Source organism: Dromiciops gliroides, chromosome 6, assembly GCF_019393635.1.
Source record: "Dromiciops gliroides isolate mDroGli1 chromosome 6, mDroGli1.pri, whole genome shotgun sequence".
NCBI lineage: Eukaryota > Metazoa > Chordata > Mammalia > Microbiotheria > Microbiotheriidae > Dromiciops > Dromiciops gliroides.
The window spans coordinates 35,633,460-35,654,386 of NC_057866.1; the positions used below are offsets into that span (position 1 = coordinate 35,633,460).

Here is a 20,927-nt window from a genome sequence, read left to right on the forward strand (position 1 = left end):
ATTGCTATACTTATCAATAATAATGGGAAGGAGGGGAAATTCCCAGGATAACTTCAACTCATATATACCCTTTCCACATCTTTAACCAAACCTACTACAATGATAACTGGAGAAGTTGTGGTATTTGATTGGATGAAAACCCAATTATCTCCCCTTTGTGGTATCAATGTTCACCTCACATTTCTGCTTTCTAATTTTTATATATTTTCTCCATGATTTTTAAGTCTTGTTCAAACAGAAAATGGCACAGGGCTTGGTCTCGAGGTCCTCTCTGTTCCCCCTACTCAGAGCATCTCAATACATGGGCTGAAGATCCTTACAGAATGAGAATAATATCAACAAGTGGAGGATGTTCACTAAAAAAAAATCATGACTATTACCCAGTGTCTCAGTTGTTGCATGAGCTTCTTCTTTTGATGACGGAGGATTTCTCTCAGGAGACATATTCCTGGACTGTCCTTGCTTTGGGGTAGTTCTTTCTTGCATTGTACTAGTAAGGATGTCTGAAGCTGTGAGAATGATGACTAAATCAACTACAAGAACATTGTTATCTAATACCCTAGTCAACAACAAAGGTATATTTTATTTGGTTTTGATTTTACTTCACATGGGCCTGTCATCTACACCAAGCATAGTATTTAGATGGTAATGATAGAGGATTAAATGAAGAGAACATTTATTTTAGAAACAAGCAAAAAACAATTTTATCCAATCATGCCATTCTAAAGGTTAGGAAATGAGGTTTTAAGGAAAGATACCCAAGGTGTTTGAACCAAAGAAGCAACAGCAGATTACTTTGGGGGTTGACAAATATTATGATAAAGAATAAAGCAGTTGGATGAAAACAAGATATACCCCACCAACTCCCTTAAGCCATCTGCTGCACCAAAAGATATATAAGAGGCTTTGTTATTCATCTTTCATACAATGAGATCCATAATGGAAAGAAGGAAAAAAAATAGAAATGAATAAGAGCCTTAATTGGAAATGAGGATAGCAAAAGAAAGGGATATTTATCCAGCTTTCTTTCCAAAGATGTAGTATCAGTGTCATTTGTCCAAGACTAAGAAAAAGACCTTGAAGACAAGAATTCCACTTAAAAAAAACCTCCAGGAGAAACACAAAACCATATCCAGACCACCATCTTGGACATTTTGTATATTTATGCACCCAACAAGATGACACTTATAAAAATTCTAACAATAGGTGTTTAATCAATAGTATTCTCAGTCTAAATTAGTGTATGGAAGGAAATTATTTGGTGGACTTCTCCCCCAAAATTCCTTTCTGTTACATGCCCACTTATGTTGATTGGTGATTTTTCTACTAGTTCATCTTTAAATCAAAAGTGTTGAAGGTTAGCCTCCTTACTTGTACTTGAAGAATTAAGTCCATCATAATCTTCATGGTTCCCACCAAAAATAAGAGGAGGCTGTGGTTCTTGGGTTGAATTTTCACTATGAGCCCTATCATCACTTCTGTCCATGTCCACAATAGCTGTGATGATGATTATAAATACACTCTTGATTGGCCAAGCTCTTGACATCATTTTCTTGCAATAGACTGTACTCTGTTCACCCATTATAATTATTCTCTTAGAGAAGACATTTTGGAGTTTCTTCTTTTAGGAGGAAGTAAGTTTATCCCAAATGAATTTATCTCAAATGAGTTTCCAGTGACCACTACCAATATGTCACAGGGGAAATGGTGCCTGAAATAGCTCACTAATTACCTGTTAGGCAAATATAGTTCAATATTCAGGGATCCATTGATTCATCAATGTCCCTCCCACACACACATATCCCTTCTCCTGGTACATATCATAATCTCCTCTGTGCCTTAATGGAGGGCATTTGTCAAGTCAGAAAAATTCATCACCTTGAGACCAAACTAATAATAAGCCCCTCCATCCTTGACTAAGGTAGCCTTCAGATGGGGCATATAATTCATTATTGGGTCCATCATCAAAGTATTTTCAATTTGGATGGACTTGTCAAATCTTACCTGCCATTGACATAGGCTTTCAGAATTTAGCATCACATCAATGCCAACAATGAAGCATTGCAGGAAGATTTAAATGAAGATATACAAGCATAACCCTTATTGTTAAAGGACTACAGAATAAGACACTCTAACTCATTCATTTTTATTGGAAAAACCCATTAAATTTGGGGATAATAGAATTTATGACTACTAAAATATCTCAATGATTGTTCAAAGAGAGTTGTGAAATTCACTAAGTCCATTTGACTAAAGATTATCCCAATTTCTTACTCTCTCCGGGTCTCTTCAGCTGCATTAGCATCTCTGAATCAATGACATTTAATTAAATATGTATAAACCATTACCAGTCACTTTTGCTGTTGTTTGTGGTTGTTCTCCAGGATTTGGGTGACCATGTGCCCAGGGTTGCCAATCTTGGATCGTTTCTTGACTTGCTGCATGTGTTGTAGCTGAAGCTGTCATAACGATGGTTGAAGAAGTTATGAAAAAGCTACTTGCTGAACCTCCCTTGACAAACTTGAATTACCTTTTCTCTTTTTTTATACACACAATAAGCCAAAAGATGTATATACATATACATCCGGTTGAAGTTGGAGGAGAGGAGGAAGAAAAGCAGAAGGGGCCTTTGGTTTGGTTCAGTAGCATTGCCAAGGATCTCAATGTCCTTGACATCTTGTCTTATCATCTGGGTCTTCAGGACATGAGATCTTCATGGAAAAGTATTCCAAGTACTCTGAATAAAGCAGCAATAGCAACAAGCACAACAGGAAAAATATCAGCCCTTCACCAAGGAGCTAAAGCTTTTTAAAACCATGCAGCTTGGGGCAGCTAGATGGCGCAGTGGTTAAAGCACCGGCCCTGGATTCAGGAGGACCTGAATTCAAATCCGGCCTCAGACACTTGACACTTACTAGCTGTGTGACCGTGGGCAAGTCACTTAACCCCCATTGCCTAAAAAAAAAAAAAAAAAAAAAAAAAACATGCAGCTTGGAGTAACCCACAAAATGCCATAGCCAAAAGGACCAGTAATCTAGAGCAGTAGCACATATCTCATATTTCTGTGCTCAGATGGCTGTACCAGCTATGACTGAAAGTTACAATGGGCACTTGAAATGATCATTTGAATGAATCAACAATAATGTTGGCAAGAAACACCAGGAGCAAAATCTTCCCCACTGATAATGACACAAGAGAAATTCTGTCTCCAATTGCCCATAAAATTAATAGCTCCAAATTAATTTTTGTTTGTCAAACACCCACAATCTTCTTACAATATACAGAACACCAACCAGAGCCAATGAAAAAAGCCAATAGGAAAGGAGCATAAGAAAATTGCCACAACACCAGCTCACCGTACTGTTAAGCATCTACCAAACATAGTAATGTTTTCCCCCAAAATATCAACATTGAGATATAAAACACACATGAGGGAAAATTGTAATATGATCAATATCAGTGCATTTGGGGAGAGAGCCACCCATAAATGCTTCACAATCCTTTTTAACACTTAAAATAACCCACCAAATAGAAAATATAATCATCTCTGTTTTACATGTTAAGAAAACTTTGGAACTTTTAACCATTACCAATTAACCTAGAAAGACACTTTCAAGATTGTAAACCACATTTATAAGAACAAACTCCAAAGGATATCAAAAAGTGTAAAGGGATGGAGGTGGGAGAATTCTAACCAAGTTTTTGACATAGGAACCAAGATTTAAGGAGGTAAGTTTACTATAGTATTGAAAAGGCAATCAATGATCATAAACCAATTATTTAAAATTTTGAAGCATGGAAGTTTTTTAAAGGAGGATCCTTTTTCCATTTTTTTTCTCCAAAAATAAATTATAGTTATCAAAAGGATGCTGTCTTGCTCTATAGATTCACCAACTTCTAACAAGGATTGTGTTGCAAAATCACAGTCTTGGATCATATTCAATCTTCCCCAAGGCCTGGCCCATTGGGTACCTCTAGTTTTATTGCCATAAAAGGATTCTACTATAATCGATTATTATTCTTACTGGTACTGATAAAATCTTCATCATCATCAATGCCTGATCCAGAAAAACTGGGGGATCTTTCTGTTTCTTCTTCACTTTCCTCACTGGGTTCCAGGTCTGCTGAGGTGGTAGTTGAGTCCATACCTGTTGTGATTACTTGTTGTTATTGACTGAGCAAAAACCTGGGCAAGCCCATATGATAGAAGAGGGAAGTCAAGAATAGGTGAGTTAATCAGTTGCCTGATATCACAAGAAGAAAGCAACAGATCCAGACCAATTACCCAAGATTCCCAAATTCTGGTCTCTAAATGAATTTAAACAACTTTGTTATTAAGCACAGAGTTCTGGAAACTAACCAGAAAGGAAAATGAAAAAATAAGTCAGAATATAAATACTCCAGAGAAGTCAAGAAAGATAATATCAATTAAAACTAGGATATTCAAATAGATTTCTTGCTGCTTATAGTAAATAAAGTCCATTTATGACAATGAATTAGGAAAGTAATAGAAGATCTTCATGTGTGCTTATCAATTTTCCAAGTCAACTTCAGAAAAGCTATGACTCAAAATACATATCACCAATTTATGGAGTATCATGAGTCTACATCTCTTTATAGGACACAAAGTGATTGGTAATGCTACAAACTCTTCCTCTTCTTATAAGTGTTCATTTGGATAAACAGTTACCAAGCAAAAGGAATCAAAGAGCCAGGCAGTTAATTGATCAACAACATTAGACTTGTCCTAATCAACGTGGGGCATGCTCATTTCAGACAGAAAGGATAGATAGATAGATAGATAGATAGATAGATAGATAGATAGATAGATAGATAGATAGATAGATGGATAGATAGATGGATGGATAGATAGACATGGACATATATATATATATATATATAGATACATAGACATAGTTATATAAATTTGGTTATAGATAGATATACACATATATGGATATGTGTATTCTCAACATATATTCCTGTTTGAAATAAACATGCCACACTTTGATTAGGGTGAGTTCCATGGAGATCCACAAAATCAAAAAGTTCATCTAGACCTCAGAATGGAGTAAGAGAATGTGTATTTAGCATTCTTAGTGTGAGAGATGTTTATTTAGATTCAATAATGTAGTACCCACAATCAGTAGTGGTTCTGATCCACTGGGGGAGGAGGAGACACAATTTCTCCCTTATTTCTCTTGGATAGAGATTGATAGGAAAACTCAAATTCTCAAAAAACTTCCACCTGTCTTTTGAAATAATCCCTTTCACTAGGAATGAGTTCCCTATATGCTGAATGGTGGGCAGCAAGCTATGGTTTAGAAAATATTCTGACTCTACATACATAGGTATATATCTGAGTTTTTTTTCGTTTATTTTGGAACCTCATATTATTCCCCCTTATGATTCACTTGCAAAAACTGACCTCCCAAAAGTCAGAGAAAGTAACATTTTTAGAACCAAACAAGAATCTTTCCAACTGGGAAAAGTTTCAAGAGTTTTTGTTCCAAATGTATAAATTAAAAGCACATTTTAGTTCTGTGACTGATAGATAACTTGCTCTGAATACATTTTTGGGGAAAGAAACATCATGTAATACTTAACATGACAAAAAATCATTGTTCAATATGAAAATAACTTTGTAGATGCAGCTTTGAGCCTCATCAGCCTGTCCATACATATGAAGGCTCAAGTAAATGCTCATTGTGAGGATAATATATTTGTTATTCCTTGACTGAGATAGAATTTAATTCTTTTTTTTTTTTTTTGGTCAAGTTGGCAATAGATTTCTTAGGGATTGAGAATTCTACCAGCCCCCAATTTCCTAAAAATATGATGTCTTAAAGAAAACAAGAACAACCTGTTAGTTTAATAATTCATAGTATTTGTTTTTTTGGGGTTTTTTTGGTTGTTGTTGGGCAATGGGGGTTAAGTGACTTGCCCAGGGTCACACAGCTAGTAACTGTCAAGTGTCTGAGGCTGGATTTGAACTCAGGTACTCCTGAATCCACGGCCTGTGCTTTATCCACTGCGCCACCTAGCCGCCCCAATAATTCATAGTATTACAAAGGATACCTTATAGAAGTAAATAATACAATTTTTAAAATCACATTGATCACTAAGAAAGATTTCTTTTTTGTCAGTTTGTACGATTACCTTCCGTTACATATTTCCTTCATACTACAGTAGTTCTTTAGAAGATAGAAGGCTTACTTGACACTTACTAGCTGTGTGACCCTGCAAAAGTCACTTAACCCTCATTGCTCCACCAAAAAAAAAAAAAAAAAAGGAAGATAGAAGGCAGAGCCTAATTCTGCTTAGTAACATTATAAAACACTTCTCAGAACACCTCCTCCTCCCCTACTCCCCATCAGTGATCCAGTGATTTTTTCTTCAGTCTTTTAAAGACTCTAGAGATGCAAGGAGAATGGTCTTTGTCAACATCCCCAAAGACCAAACAGAAACAAAGGAGACTTGTAAGGAAGTATATAAAGAGATAAATTCAGATCCCGTTACCATCTGTCCTTGTGGTTGTGTGCTGCTGCCTCTCACGTTTTGAAGACCAGAACCACTGTGAAAACCAGTCAGAGTCTTCTTGTTTCCTTGCTGTTGCCTCATGGGTTGTACCACTAGAGCTGGTCAAAGCTGTTATAAGGGTTGTTGAATCAATGGTGAAGGCATTACTTGCTACTTCCCAAAGAACAGCTTTTTTGTATGCATATTTTCCTTCTTTTAATGATTCAAGACAATCATTTAAACTTTTTATAAATGATAGAGGGGAAAAAAGGAAAGCCCAGCAACCCATACATTATTTTGCATTACCATCAATGGATTTCAAACCATCCAATGTCATCCACTGATATCCAATAGCATCCTCTTAGGTATCAAGATATAGCTAACATTTGCAGCCAGATAACCCAAACAGAGAATTTCAGGTTGACAAAGATGGGTAGGAATATAAGATGCTAGAAAAGTACCCTGATAGAGTCACAATTCTTTAATATCACATAGAGCCATTTTTAAGTAAGTGCTGGGTTTGTATGGTGAGTTATTAGAATTCTCATTTCAAGGAGGAGAATACCAAAAAGGAATACTAAGCAAAGGCCAGTGACATAAAACTAACCCATTGACAAGACCAGAAGGAAGAATCCTTGATCATCCATTAAGAAGTATACAGAGGCTGTCCTTTGAAACCATTTTGACAACCTGTTGACCCCAAAGAACCAGACCATCAGAAGACAGAATGAGACCAAAACCCAACAGAAAAGCTAAAACAGTTGTAAAGTTTTTAAAACCCCAAAGGATGATTATTTAGATTCTTCATTTCAATGATCAAGAAATCCCTAAGAAAGCCCATAAAGGAGCAAGTCAGAAAGCAAGATTTTAGTGCACATTTTGCCCTATAAAGACAATCTTTATAAACTTTTTGTTCACACACCATGCTTTTTACACCACATCTACCGCCTCTCTTGTTACCTCTCTATGAATAGAGTGATAATATACTCTGCCAAATGGCACTTCCTTGACTAAGGATTTTGCCGCATTCTATTTGCCCTTTCGGATAAATATCTCTAAACTTATCTGCTCTAAATGTTTTCTAAACATTATGGGTTTTTATAGGGGTATAAAGGTGGGCTAATAAATCAAGTCACTATCCTTAACAATGAAATTGCTTATAAACTTATAAGAGAACAAGCCATTCTCTACCAGTTCCATGATATAGAACTACCTTTTTCATAAATCTAACTTTCCTGGGAGAAAACAGATGAAAAAATGTTTCAGAAATAAATCTTCTGGAAGTCATCAGATATGATGACATCATCTTCTATTCCAAAGGAACCTCATAGCCACAAACTTCTGAATGAAATTGACCTCTCTCCCATTATACATAGGTTACTACCTTAAAGGGAAAGAAAAAAAAGGTTCTAGGTGAACGTATTATCATCTCCATTAGTAAGAATTGAGGGTTGCCATATGGGAAAGGGGACAGGCCCTTTTCTCACTGGGAAAGTTGAAGAGCCATTAATTGGAAGCTTAGGTATAGACAACAGCTATCTATTTTCTTTCATCTGACCAGCTTTCCTTAAGAACAACTGATAAAAATCACATAGGACTTGTTACCTGGCTTGGCTGTTGTAAGATACTCAGTCTTAGGTGGTGAATGAACAAACCACGGCCACATCCAATTATGCTGCTCCTGAGCTGTTGTTTCAGGAATGGAATGAGTCTCTGAATGCACACGGGGTGGTAAATCAGTTACAGAAAGGTTATTTAGTAGGGTCCCTATACCAGGGAGGCAGAGTTCTTTCTCTACATAACATTCATTCTCTTTAAAACTATTTCTCTATCACGATGGAGATTGGGGAAGGCAGAGCATAGAAGAGCCCCATCAATAGCCTCTTGGAAACTTGCTGTACTTTTTTTTTTTTAGTGGGGCAATTGGGGTTAAGTGACTTGCCCAGGGTCACACAGCTAGTAAGTGTTAAGTGTCTGAGGCCGGATTTGAACTCAGGTACTCCTGACTCCAGGGCTGGTGCTCTATCCACTGCACCACCTAGCTGCCCCCTGTACTTTTTAATAGTGATAGAAAGGGGAGTTCTTAATTGACTGGAATAGCATGTTATTTTTCTTAGAGTAAAGATTGGTCAACACAAGTTAACATCCCCTTACCAAGAATTCAGCATAGCATCAAGCAATGGCCTACAGCAAAAAATGGGTTTCCTTGGTTCCTTTACTTGGTGCTATGCAACCGAAATGGTGACATTCAGCAATTCTCTCATGACTCACTAACTGCAACATTGACTTGGGCCACTAGAATTCATTTTTCTGCAAGGTAGTTCTTAGGTTTATGACCCATGTGAGTAGTATCCTCATTGGGTATGATGAAGGTTGAAACTAGAGTATCCTTTGGATTTTCAGTTCTCATTCACACATATCGGTCTCATATTTATCATTGTGTTTTAATAAAATATATACCCTATTAAAAGCAATTATCAAATTCATAGAAAGTCTTCTTCAATGATCCATAGTACCACTTTCTTCACCTCCTAAATGTAGCTTGAGCATTTATCACCAACAAATATTCTTAGAATGAAGGATAGACTAATTGTTCCCTACAAAAGCAATGGTGTGGCCTTTCAGAGTTGTGAATGCAGTTATTGAAATCATAGAAATCTGAAAATCTGTATTCAACCTAGAGAAGAGTTTGGACATTTTCAGTTTGCCATTGAGTTCAATTGGGAGGGGAGTGTGAAGGGGAGCCAGAAGGGTTATAGGGACAGAAACCCAGGTCAAACAGAGGGAAAACTTCAGAAATAATACCCCCCAAAATCAACATTTAGGCAAAAAAAAACCCAAAACCCTCCAGTTGCCAAGTTCATTCGTGCCATGGAGCAAACATAAAAGCCAAGAAAAAAAATAGAATGTGCATGAAACCCTTCAAGATTCCACCGTTGAAATAAATCTAGCATCTCCCAAATCTATCACATATTGCTGCTGTTATCCACTGCCAAGTCACCATGGCCCTCACCCAACAGCACATCAGGAATAAACCAAAAGAAGACCACAAAACAAAAGCAAGCTAGAGGAGGCAGTTGAGGTGTTATAGAAAGGGTCCTGGATTTGGAATCAGATGACCTGGACTCCAGAATTTGCTAATAGTTCAGCCTTTGACACTGAACCTCAGTTTCCTCTTCTGTTGAAATATGGACAATCATACCTGCCCTGCTTATCTTACTGGTTTGTTGTGAGGATCAAATGCAATGAGAAAGAAATGGGGCTTTGGAAACCAAAGACCATAATAATGACAATAGTGACTAGCATTTTTATAGGACTTTAAAATTGACAAAGTATGTTACACCCATTTTCTTATTTTTACCTTTTCAACAACCCTGGGAGGTAGGTACTCTTATTTTCCCTCTTATACAGATGAGAAAACTGAGGCAGATAGAGATAATGTGACTTGCCCAGGGTCACTGATCCAGATTTGAACTCAGATCTTCCTGACTCCAGGCTCTATCGGCTGCACTATCTAGCCACCTGTACCACGATCCTTTTGTCCAAGTTCTAAGAGAAATTGTTCTGAAAATATTACACATTGAGAGAATCTCCGTAGTGGCACAGAAAAGTAGGATGTCATTCAGAGTTGTTACTAGAGCTAGTGATCTTTCTGTCTTCTCACCTCCATCTGAATTCCAATGCCTTTCCTCTACTAATTATTTCCAGTTTATACTCGTTTGCACACAGTTGTTTACATGTTGTTTGCCCCATTGGTTCATAAGCTCCTCAAGAGTATGGTCTGCCTTATGTCTTTCTTTGCATCCCCAGAGCTTAGCACAATGCCTTGGCACATAGTAGGAATTTAATAACTTTATTGACTAACTGCCTAATTTCATATCTCTTTAAGTTACCAATGACATTGCTGAATCCTCTATACAATTTGATGTCAGAGTTAAAGGGACAGTGAAGATCATTTAGTCCAATTCTTTAATGTTACAGCTGAGGAAACTAAAACCCACACATGTGGCCAAAGGACACAGATTATAAGTAGCAAGACTGAGATCTGAACCCAGAGCTTCTGCCTCCCAATTCATTTCAGTGATAGTCATTCCTGGGCTCTTCCCTGTCAGAGTAATTCACCTCTCTTCTCTTCAGCTAATGAGGTTGCAGGAAGATCAAAGGATCTTACTCCACCCAAAGCTTACTCACATTTGGGAGGTTTTAAAGATATAATTTATGATGTTTCATTTTTGTGACTATGCATCTATTTATAAACAGTCTTCATTCATTCCTTTGCCCTTTTGCTTTTCTCTCAAGGATAGAAAACCATGAGTTAGGAAGCTAAATCATCCCTACATGGATGGGGTTGGGTAATAAACGGGGCTGACTCTCCTTCACTAAACTATAGACCTAATGTTTACCATTAAGCATGTGCTATTAGTTTGGCCTTTATTTCAGCCTAATCCCCACAGTAAATATTTTACCAGGATTGTCGTATGTTAGGGGAACACATTTACAGTAATCTAGCTCTGTGTGTTTGAGACTGAGGTCATTTATTATCTCATTCTGATAGCATTAGCAAAGAAAGAAGCTAGCAACTCATAATGAGATCATGTGGGAGAAAGTAAAGGATTCAGATCCTCAGGGTATTTGAATTCTGAGGACCTGGGTTCTAAATCTGGGGCCAATACTAAAGGTTACAGTGCAAAAGAGGGGACTTGCTTTTTTGTTTCTCTTTGTATCTCAGTACCGAGCACAGTGTCACTTAAATAAATGCCAATTGATTGGCTACTTATGATTAATGTAGATTTAGACAAGTCACTTCCTCTTCTCTGTGCCTCAGTTTCCTCATCTGTAAAATTAAATGATCATTAAGGTTCATTTCCATTCCTAAATCCAATTATCTTAATGATTTGAGATCATCAAATGGGTGAAGAAATTGAGAGCCCTGTAAGTTGCAAGCTGCCCACTAGAGAGCCTGTTTTGCTATTTTTCTTTTGTCAGCAGAAAAGCTCTTAGTAGATTCATTGTCCTTTGGAATGCAGCTGCAGATGTGTGGATTTTCAAAAAGATTAAACCATATTGGGAAAAGTAGAAGAATTGGAACACCTCAATCATCAGCAGTAGGATGCATTCATGGGAAATTTCTCTCAATGGAAAAGCAGCCCATATCCTGAGTTTAGGCAGAACCAAATCTCAGCCCCACAAAGCCATTCATAAGATGAGTATGAATGCAAAGACAGTGCTATTGTTACTGCCTGATCTGTTAAGAGTCACGGAGAGTAGAAAAAGCCCCTGCCACAAGAATTCATATACCACAAAGTCTCTACCATCCTCTTGGGAGAATTTGGCCCAAGCCTAAACTCTCAAACTCCACCTACTATTGTCATTCAACAAGAGATTGCATGAGAAAAGAGGGAAAACCCCACTACACAATGTCCAAAGAAAGATACTCTTAAGATCGAATATTTTCTTGATAAGAAAATATTTCTTCTATCTTAACCAATCAACAATCATGATTTTCAAATAACCAGATGAAAAGAAGGAAAGAAGACAAAAGAAAGGGATAAATATTTTTCAACCAACCTGAAGCACCAAGAGACAAAACCCACAAAACCCCAAACCCAAGATGGCATCCACTTATCTTCTTTCTTGCAGAGCCAGAGAATAATATAAGCAATCAGAATCAGTATAGAAGGCTCTCTCCACATCCTGCTCCATTCAGGAAAATATGACTGGCAGACCATTTGGGGTTTTTTTGTTTGTTTTTATGGGGACCATTTTGTTTTAAGATATCATCTCCCTCCTGGAGATGTTATTTGTGTTGCTGGAGCAGGACCTTTCTAAAGAAAATGATTATCTTCAGTAATATTTTGGACCTCAGTCTACTATGGGCCACTTAAGTTTTCTTAAGTAGTGTGCTGGTGAGCATAAGAGACACCTTAGATTATTTTACCTCTCATCAATTCACAAAATCTGAGACTCAGAAGTAAGCAAGTTCTGAGGTCAGTTGAGCCAACCTCTACCTGGATATGAATCCCTTCTGTAGTGTCCCTGATAAGTGGTCATCCAGTCTCTACTTCAAGACCTTTGGTAAGCAGAGAGATTCATTGCTTCTAAAGCCATTCCACATTGGGAGAGTTCCAATGGTCAGGAAGTTCCCCCTGATTTGCTTCATTCCAACTTCCCCTTTTTGCTTCTTTTACTGCTCTCTGTGGCCAAGCAGACAAGCTTAATCCCTCTTCCACAAAACGACCGCTCAAATACTTGAAGACACTGATCATGTCTCTCCTAATTCTTCTCCACATGAAATTTCTCTTCCTTTAGTTTATTCTTGCATGCCATACTTTCAACATCATTCCCCATTCTGATGGCCCCATTCTGTACTCAGAAAGCATGGAGAAGCAGGAAAGCTGACATCCTAAAAATTTAGCCACCTTCTTATCTGGTATTCTTTCACTTGATAATAAATAATAAATTTAATAGAAACTATTTCCCAGGGTTGTTGTGAGAACAAAATGGAATAATATTTGTAAAGTGTTTCGCAAACCTTGAATCACTATATAAATATTAGTTATCATCGTCGTCATCTGTTCCATTTACCCATTTTGGAATGCTTAAGATGGCATATCAAGGGAACAGAACTAACAACTCTCCTTGGTGGTCTGGTCTCAAGGGCATCTTCCCTGCCTCCCTCTATCCTGGAGAAGTCATTCTGTCCATTGGCACCTGTACTATTTGTAAGCTATACTCTCAAGCATCAAGGAGACAATTCCTATTGTGGCCCTTTCCATCAGACCATAGGAAAAATAGCCATAGCTGACGAGTAGAAAGCCATTCACCTAGACTGTGTGATGGGACTTTTCCCCATTTCAATCCTTGCCTTCCCAAAGAAAAAAAGATCTTCCATCACTGAGAGATCTTTTACCAGAACCTGGATGACCACTTGCCAGGGATATCATGAGATTTTTGTTTTGTACTACATCCAGTTTAATACAACCCAGCCCACATTTATTAATGATCAACTCCATATTGATAATTGGCTATGTGTTGGCTCTGTGTGGCATGAAATACAAGATGCCTTCAAGGCACTTAAATTCTAGTAGACAAATACAACATGTAAATGACCTCTGATGACTCTTCCAACGCTGAGATTCTGTGATATATCATTCTGATCATGGTGGGGGGGCAGGAAGGGGAAGGAAGAGGAGAACAACTGTGAACATCTGTTCATGTGTAACTGTGAATATGAGTTGTATCATATTTTTTTTTTTGGTCCATGTCCTGTATTTCACATTCACAAACCCAAATCCTGAAGTCTTGAGTATATATCTAGGCTGTCTTGGTAGGAAGAACTAGAGAGTGAGAAAGAATATTTGTAATGAAAATGCTTTGTCTCTCCTAATGATGTTCCCTGGATCAAGAGGGATTGGAAAAATTACCTAGGGTAGGTTGGGGCTTTTCTCACTAGTGAAAATGGAAATATATTTCCCCCTTACTGGTCTGTGAAGGATAGTTGTCATGGTAATCCATTCTGGGATCTTTGAAGGGAGTAGAAGTTACATCATCGTAGGTAGTCTGAATGATGGTCGACCCGCCCATGGTGCTCCTCTCACCAGCAGACCCACTGCTTCCATCATCATCTGGATTGAAGCTGGGGTTGATGTCTTCAGGATTTGTCCTATATTCTCCTTTCTTGGTATAACGGGTTCCATCGGGGTTTACAATGCCTGAAGTAGAGGGAAAGTACCATTAGGTCTCTGGATTCACCCCTGGAATTACCCAAGCATAGGGAAAAATTTTAAGTAGTAAATGCATTCTCATCAACTAGAGACATTGGCAGAGGGGCTATATTCACTATGTACATCTGGTGGTGGAAAAAATGGCTATTTAGACCCCAAAGATAATGGGTATATACTTTTTGCAATTGTTTTTCTATACATACATACGTATGTATATATGTATGTATGCGTATATACATAAAGATATATTCAGGTATACATCTGAACATCTACACTGTCTGTGATTTTGTCAGAGTAGGGAACTTTCTATGTTCAAATTTTCTCCAGCAAAGGGGGTTGCAATCCATCCTTGATGTCACAAAAACATCTTATGGAGATGCCTTAGAAACACACGTTAATGTTACTTGTTCACATAACTAGTCCTTGGAAACTAGTCCTTCTTATTCTATTATGAAATATCACCATTACATAAATGTGTGTATGGATATGTGTGCCTGTGTGTATATGTGCACATACATACATGTGCATATATTTGTAAAATATCTATTATGTGTAATGTGTATGCACATGCACAAATTAGCATGCATATGGATATGCATTGATTGATTATATCTATAAATGCATATTGTCCATGTATGTATGTATATAGATTTGTGGACATATGTGGGCATGTGCGTTGTATGTGTGTACATGTGTACACATACATGTATATCCTCATACGCATGTGTGTCAATATGTAGAGACACAGCCATATCTATCTATATTGCTTATAGTGCCAACCTCAGAGTCAAGAAGATCTGGGTTCAAGTCCCCGGGACTTGGTTCCCCCCTCCCCCACTGGTGGGAATTCTAGTAGAACCCTTCCCCAATTAAGACAAATCCGATGAGTCCAAAGTCCAAGTAGAGAAACAAAAAAAAGAGAGAACACAGTGGACCATTGTCTCTGAACTGGCCCTGTTATTTTGACACAGTACTGAAGACAGGCAGTACTTTTGATCCCCATTCCCCAACCTACCCCCACCCTTGTGATAGGAACATACAATAAAAATCAGAAGGGAAAGGTACCTATGGTGATTTGTCCTTCAAATGCACTTGGTATGTCTGTGACATATGAACAGTCTTCTTTGTCCAGTGGGGCTGTGAGGAAGAAGAACAGTGCAAATGGTCACTTTCAATGAAATGTCCTTTAGAGTGGTTGTCAAGAGCTAGTCCTATTTGTTTTTTAATTAATGAAGTCAGTGTTTTCACTATGCCTTATTCCTTTTTTTTTTCTGGAATTTGATGATTTCTCTACCCTTCCCAACACCATTCCAAACCTGGCCTTTCTACCCCATCTGTCCTCCTTCCTATACCTCAGTTGGAATCTTAGAAATGGAAGAGATCTTAGAAATCATCTAGTTTGTCAACGCCCATTTTACAGATTAAAAAAAGTGAGGCCAAGAGAGGGGAAGACACTTTTTCAAGGTCACATAGGTAGTGAAGAGCAGAACTGGGAGGGATCCAACCCTCCCCTCCCCCCACCCCCCAGAGAAATTTCCTTCAGAATCTCCCCAAGAGAGCAAGTTGCCTATTGGTGTCCTTTCCCCATAGACTGTGACTCTACTGCCATCACCCATTTCCCAAGACCCTCTACCTCCCAAGTGCTCACAGAAAAATACAACACATCACAAGCGCGTGCACACAGCATCAAACATCTTATGAAATAGAATGTTTTTCCTAAATTCTTTCCCAGGGATAGAAATATATGATGAAAATTAGTATAATTTATAGCTTAATTTGAAAGCGGTGTGGCAATTCGGCTAGAGACAGAGATTCCAACTTGATTTCCACTGTATCACTTTCCTTTCCTCAGCTGAAGCGGGAAGATCCGAGAACACGGAAGAACAAGAACACCACGTTTGCTCAGGATTCTCAATGACCATCTAAAGGCTTGTTGAGAGCTGATATTTCTCTATGAAAACGTGGTGAGTCGTGTTCTTATCTGGGTGCCAGAGATTAGATCCATCTGGATCTTTTCTACTGGCTTTATTTGGTAATTGATTGGTTTTCTCATGCCTGATTTTGGTTCCTTTCACTGCCACAAGTCAACAAGTCTTGGTGTTTCACCGATATCTTGAACATTTCTAAGTGTCCTGTCAACAAAACCTGGGACTTCACAGCATGGGTTGGCTCCATAGAGACATCAAAGACTAATTATTTTCGTTCATTTTCCTTTTTTGTGTTTTTTACTCTGAACCTAATATATCCCAAATAAAACAAGCTTCTCCATATATATTGTAGAATAGGAGAGAATTGTATCTGAAACCTTGAATTTCTCTTAGATAGAGTTTGCTTTTGTTTTTTAATAAGTAGATAGTAAGTTCACTAAGTAATTTTCAAAGTTTTCCTGTTTTTCTATAGTTCCTCCTGGCCTTGATTCTATTCTTTTCTCTTTAGGGGAAGGAGGATGAGATTCTTATTCCTACTCCTATTTTCCCCTCTCATATCATCTTCTCGGATTTTTAGGACAAATAGAATCCTTCTAACAATTAACATAGTTGGATTATTTACTGCCTGGGGAGGGATAGAGATTGAATCAGAAAAATATAAATAAAAATGTTTAATCTGGAAAGGTAGGAGGAGGGGTGTGCTGGGAAGGGTACAGGAGGTATATATCTACTTATATACACACATAAACATATATATATAGTGCATTTATAAGTCATTTAGATATTATTTATTTAGTATTCATATGATCATTTAAAAACCAACCAACAAAACTCCAATACATGCATCCTAGTCATGTGGCAGGTGACAGCCTCTCTGAGATTGTAAATTACAGAACAGCTGACCATCTATATTGGAGCAGAGAACTTTTTTCCTTGGGAGCTCCCTGTAAGCCTGAGATGCCTTCCAACTTTAAATCTGTGATCTTATGACCCTATGAGAGCAGCTAGGTGGCACCATAATGGATAGAGTGCTGGAGTCAGGAAGACTCAACTTCCTAAGTTCAAATCTGGCCTCAGACACTTACTAACTGTGTGACCCTGAGCAAGTCACTTCTCCCTGTTTGCCTCAGTTTCCTCATATGTAAAAATGCACTGGAGAAGGAAATGGCAAACCACTCTAGTATCTTTGCCAAGAAAATGTCAAATGGGGTTACAAAGAGTAGACCAAGACTGAAATGACTGAACAACAAAAAGCTCCTATAAAATTACAAGTACAGCCCTCCACCACCCCCCCCAAAACCCAACTTTATTTCTCATTCAGAAATTATGTAGGCTGCTATAAAATATTTAAATTGGAGAACACCAAAGATAAAATCATAGGACCATAAATTTAGAACCAGATGAGACTCTTATCTAGGCAACTTGATAATGTCATGGATAAAGCATTGGGCCTGCAGTCAGGAAGACCTGAGTTCAAATCCAGCCTCAGACACACACTAGCTATGTGACCTTAAATCACTTAACCTCTGTTTGCTTTAGTTTCTTCAACTGTAAAATACGGATAATAATAGTACCTACTTCATAGAGTTGTTGTAAGGATTAAATGAGATAATATTTGGAAATATTTGCACAGTACCCAGTATATGGTAGGTGCTATATACATGCTCATTCCCTTCCTTGCCTTCTCTGCCAAGGTAGTCCAAGCAATGACTAGGGGGCTCTTCTATGGAGAAGACTCAGGCTCAGATCCAGACTTTGACACTTACTGATTGGATGACTTTCATTGAGTCATTCACCTTAATATGATGCAGTTTCCTTCTCTACTCAATAAATATTTGGTAAAAGTACAACATCAATGCTGTATTGGGTCTGACCAATGATACATTCAAACCAGGACCTGGCTCTGACCATGCCACAAATTTAGCTCAATATGTCCCAAACTGAGTCTTTGGACTTGCCTGCTCACTCACTATTGGGGCTCGGCAAGAGCACATCCCATGCCTGTTGCCTCGAACCCCCAACTCAATTCAGCTCAGTTCACACCTGGGCTTGGAGCTACCCTCAACTTTCTTCAGGGCTGATTAAATCCTGACATATCGTCAAGAATGTCAAGGGAGGGGCAGCTAGGTGGTGCAGTGGATAGAGCACTGGCCCTGGATTCAGGAGAACCTGAGTTCTAATCCGGCCTCAGACACTTAACACTCACTTGCTGTGTGACCCTGGGCAAGTCACTTAACACCAATTGCCTCACTTAAAAAAAAAAAAAAAAAGAATGTCAAGGGAAAGCCAAGTTCAGACCACTTCCCCCAACTGATAGACCAATACATGGTGTTCCAATTTCTATTCTAAAGAATGTTTGGCTTGTTTTTGTTTTTGTTTTTGTGTTTTAGCATTTCTCAGGTCCAGTGCAATGTGTGTGCCAGTGAGGATGATAACCCCAAAAGACATTCAGTGAGGTTTGCCCTCCCTTCTCCAATGACAGAACCTCATTAGCCAGGCTTTCTTTCTACTTAATGAGCATTGCTGGACTAGAGAGAATTAGGGCGAAGGGAGGCTGTTGCTTCAATCAGTGACCCTTCACAGAGACCTTGAGAAACCAGAAGTGAAGACTGAGCTCTCTCAACTGTCTATACCACACCAAACCAGTCACCTGAAGAGTCAACCCCTCCCTTACTTCAATGTACAGCAGAGATAACACCAACCAAACCCTTTCCTCATCTGCCCATCTGCCCAGTCCTTCTCACAGGTGCCTGTGCTCACTCACATTATATATATATATATGTGTGTGTGTGTGTGTGTGTGTGTGTGTGTGTATGTGTATGTATATGTGCATGTGTATGTATATGTGTATATATTCACATGACACACAATGTGTATACATTATATATACAATATATGCATTATATACATTGCAATGTATACCTTTATATGCACACAAAGAGTGTCAGGGTGCTGGTTTGAATGTATATGTGCATATATACATATATATTGATAAATATTATACAATATACTATATTTTACATGATGTGTAATAAAAATTAATATAATACATTGTTATGTAATAGATGTTGTATATTTTCTATTATAAATATCACATATAATATATTGTTTAATGTATAATATACTATAATCATTAGTATATTATAGTATATATAACATTATATGCAATTATATGTAATTATAAATAATATCACATATACTATAGTATGTTATATAATAAATAGTATGTGTAACATTATGTTATAATATCTAATAAACATATGAAATATTATATTAATTGTATATGTACTTATCTCCACATGTTGAACCCCTCCCCCCAGCAGCATGTAAACTCCTAGAGGTCAGAGACTTTTCCTTTTTGATGTTGTCTCCCCAGTGCCCTAGTACATAGTAGGTGTCCAGTAAAGGCTGAATTAAATTATTGAATTGTGTATAGCTCCTACATGCTCGGTACAGTGCCAGGCATATGGTAGTTTCTTGATGACTGCCTGCTCAAGCTATTATAATTCAATGAATGATTTACTTAGACCTCTTACTTCATTCTCAGGTGCTTCCTTCATCCCTATTTTGTTCCAAAGTAAGGTTTCTCTAAGCCACGGGATCAATTCATTTTGTTCAAATGACAAGCAATGCATTGGAGATAACCAATGCCAACCCACCTGAGGCATTGAAGCAGTAGGTATCATATTGGGAATTATTTGAGGCAAGGATATATACCCCAGTGTTATTTGCTGCACAGAGGAACCTGGGCGTCTTTCGTGGGATTACCACATGTCCCTCTATGAATCCATACCTGTAGAAGAAGAAGAAGGAGAAGAGGTTATCAACCTGCTAGGACTATAATAATGAATCTTGGAATAACTCAAAATCAATGGTCTGGGACTGTTTTGAATTTTTCTTTGTCTCTCTCTCAACCCAATGGTTTGAATATTCTCAATAATTCTTGCTTTGCTTTTTCTATATTGCTTCATTGAAATTAGACCTAAGGCATTTCAGAGGTGTTCATACATAAAACAAATATAATACAAATAACAAATTATTCCTTACTGTATGATCTTAGAGAGTTTGCTGGGGGTCTTGAATGAGTTACTCAAGGCTAGACACCTAGTATTTGATAATGACTTGAAATCAGGTTTTGCATACTCTTTTCAGAGGGCACACCACCTCTGGTACATAATAAGAGATTGAAAAATGTCTACTGAACTGAATTGAATCAGAATGTAAGCTCCTTGAGGTTAAGGCCTTTTTTGTTGTTGTTGCTTTTTCTAGCACATAGTAAGTACTTGATACACCATTGGCTGAATCAAAAAAATTGAATTGAATTGAGATAGGAAAGGAAAAAAAAAACCTTCATATTCAGCAGTTTTTCTAAAATGCAACTCTGGCTAAAAATCACATCTCTCATATTTCAGTAACTTCATGCCAAAAAGCAAAACTTGCCTCAGGCACTACACCCCCCCTCCCCCAAACCTCCTGGCATTTATACAGGTTTTCAAGTCTCTTAACACAGCACTAATTAAAAGTCTGTTGCAACTAGAGATCCTATGACTAATTCCTCATTTGAATGGACCAACTGGTTTTCCTGAAATCTTCTCAGCTTGGTGGGGTGGCGAGCATTCAGTGGTAATAAGTTTTATATACCTGAAAATTGCTATTTATCAGGGAGGGGCAGGCAAGAGAAGATTGGAGCTCAGGTCTATCTCTGTCATCTGTCATATAGCCTTTATCTGATTCAGAAATGATGGAAATAGATTTT

At 37.9% G+C, this 20,927-nt stretch overlaps 1 protein-coding gene across 1 annotated transcript in view; it reads right to left on the reverse strand.

Annotated features, from left to right (window-relative positions):
- The window catches only part of CD44 (CD44 molecule (Indian blood group)), an 88,896-nt gene that overhangs the window by 27,924 nt on the left and 40,045 nt on the right, over window positions 1–20,927 (reverse strand). The window contains exons 3-9 of the mRNA XM_043973241.1: window positions 19,831–19,964; window positions 15,309–15,380; window positions 14,001–14,231; window positions 8,160–8,232; window positions 4,026–4,156; window positions 2,349–2,459; window positions 1,372–1,497 (exon numbers count right to left, since the gene is read on the reverse strand). Of these exons, the coding sequence (XP_043829176.1) occupies window positions 1,372–1,497; window positions 2,349–2,459; window positions 4,026–4,156; window positions 8,160–8,232; window positions 14,001–14,231; window positions 15,309–15,380; window positions 19,831–19,964 (878 nt within the window). The remainder of the gene's footprint in view (window positions 1–1,371; window positions 1,498–2,348; window positions 2,460–4,025; window positions 4,157–8,159; window positions 8,233–14,000; window positions 14,232–15,308; window positions 15,381–19,830; window positions 19,965–20,927) is intronic.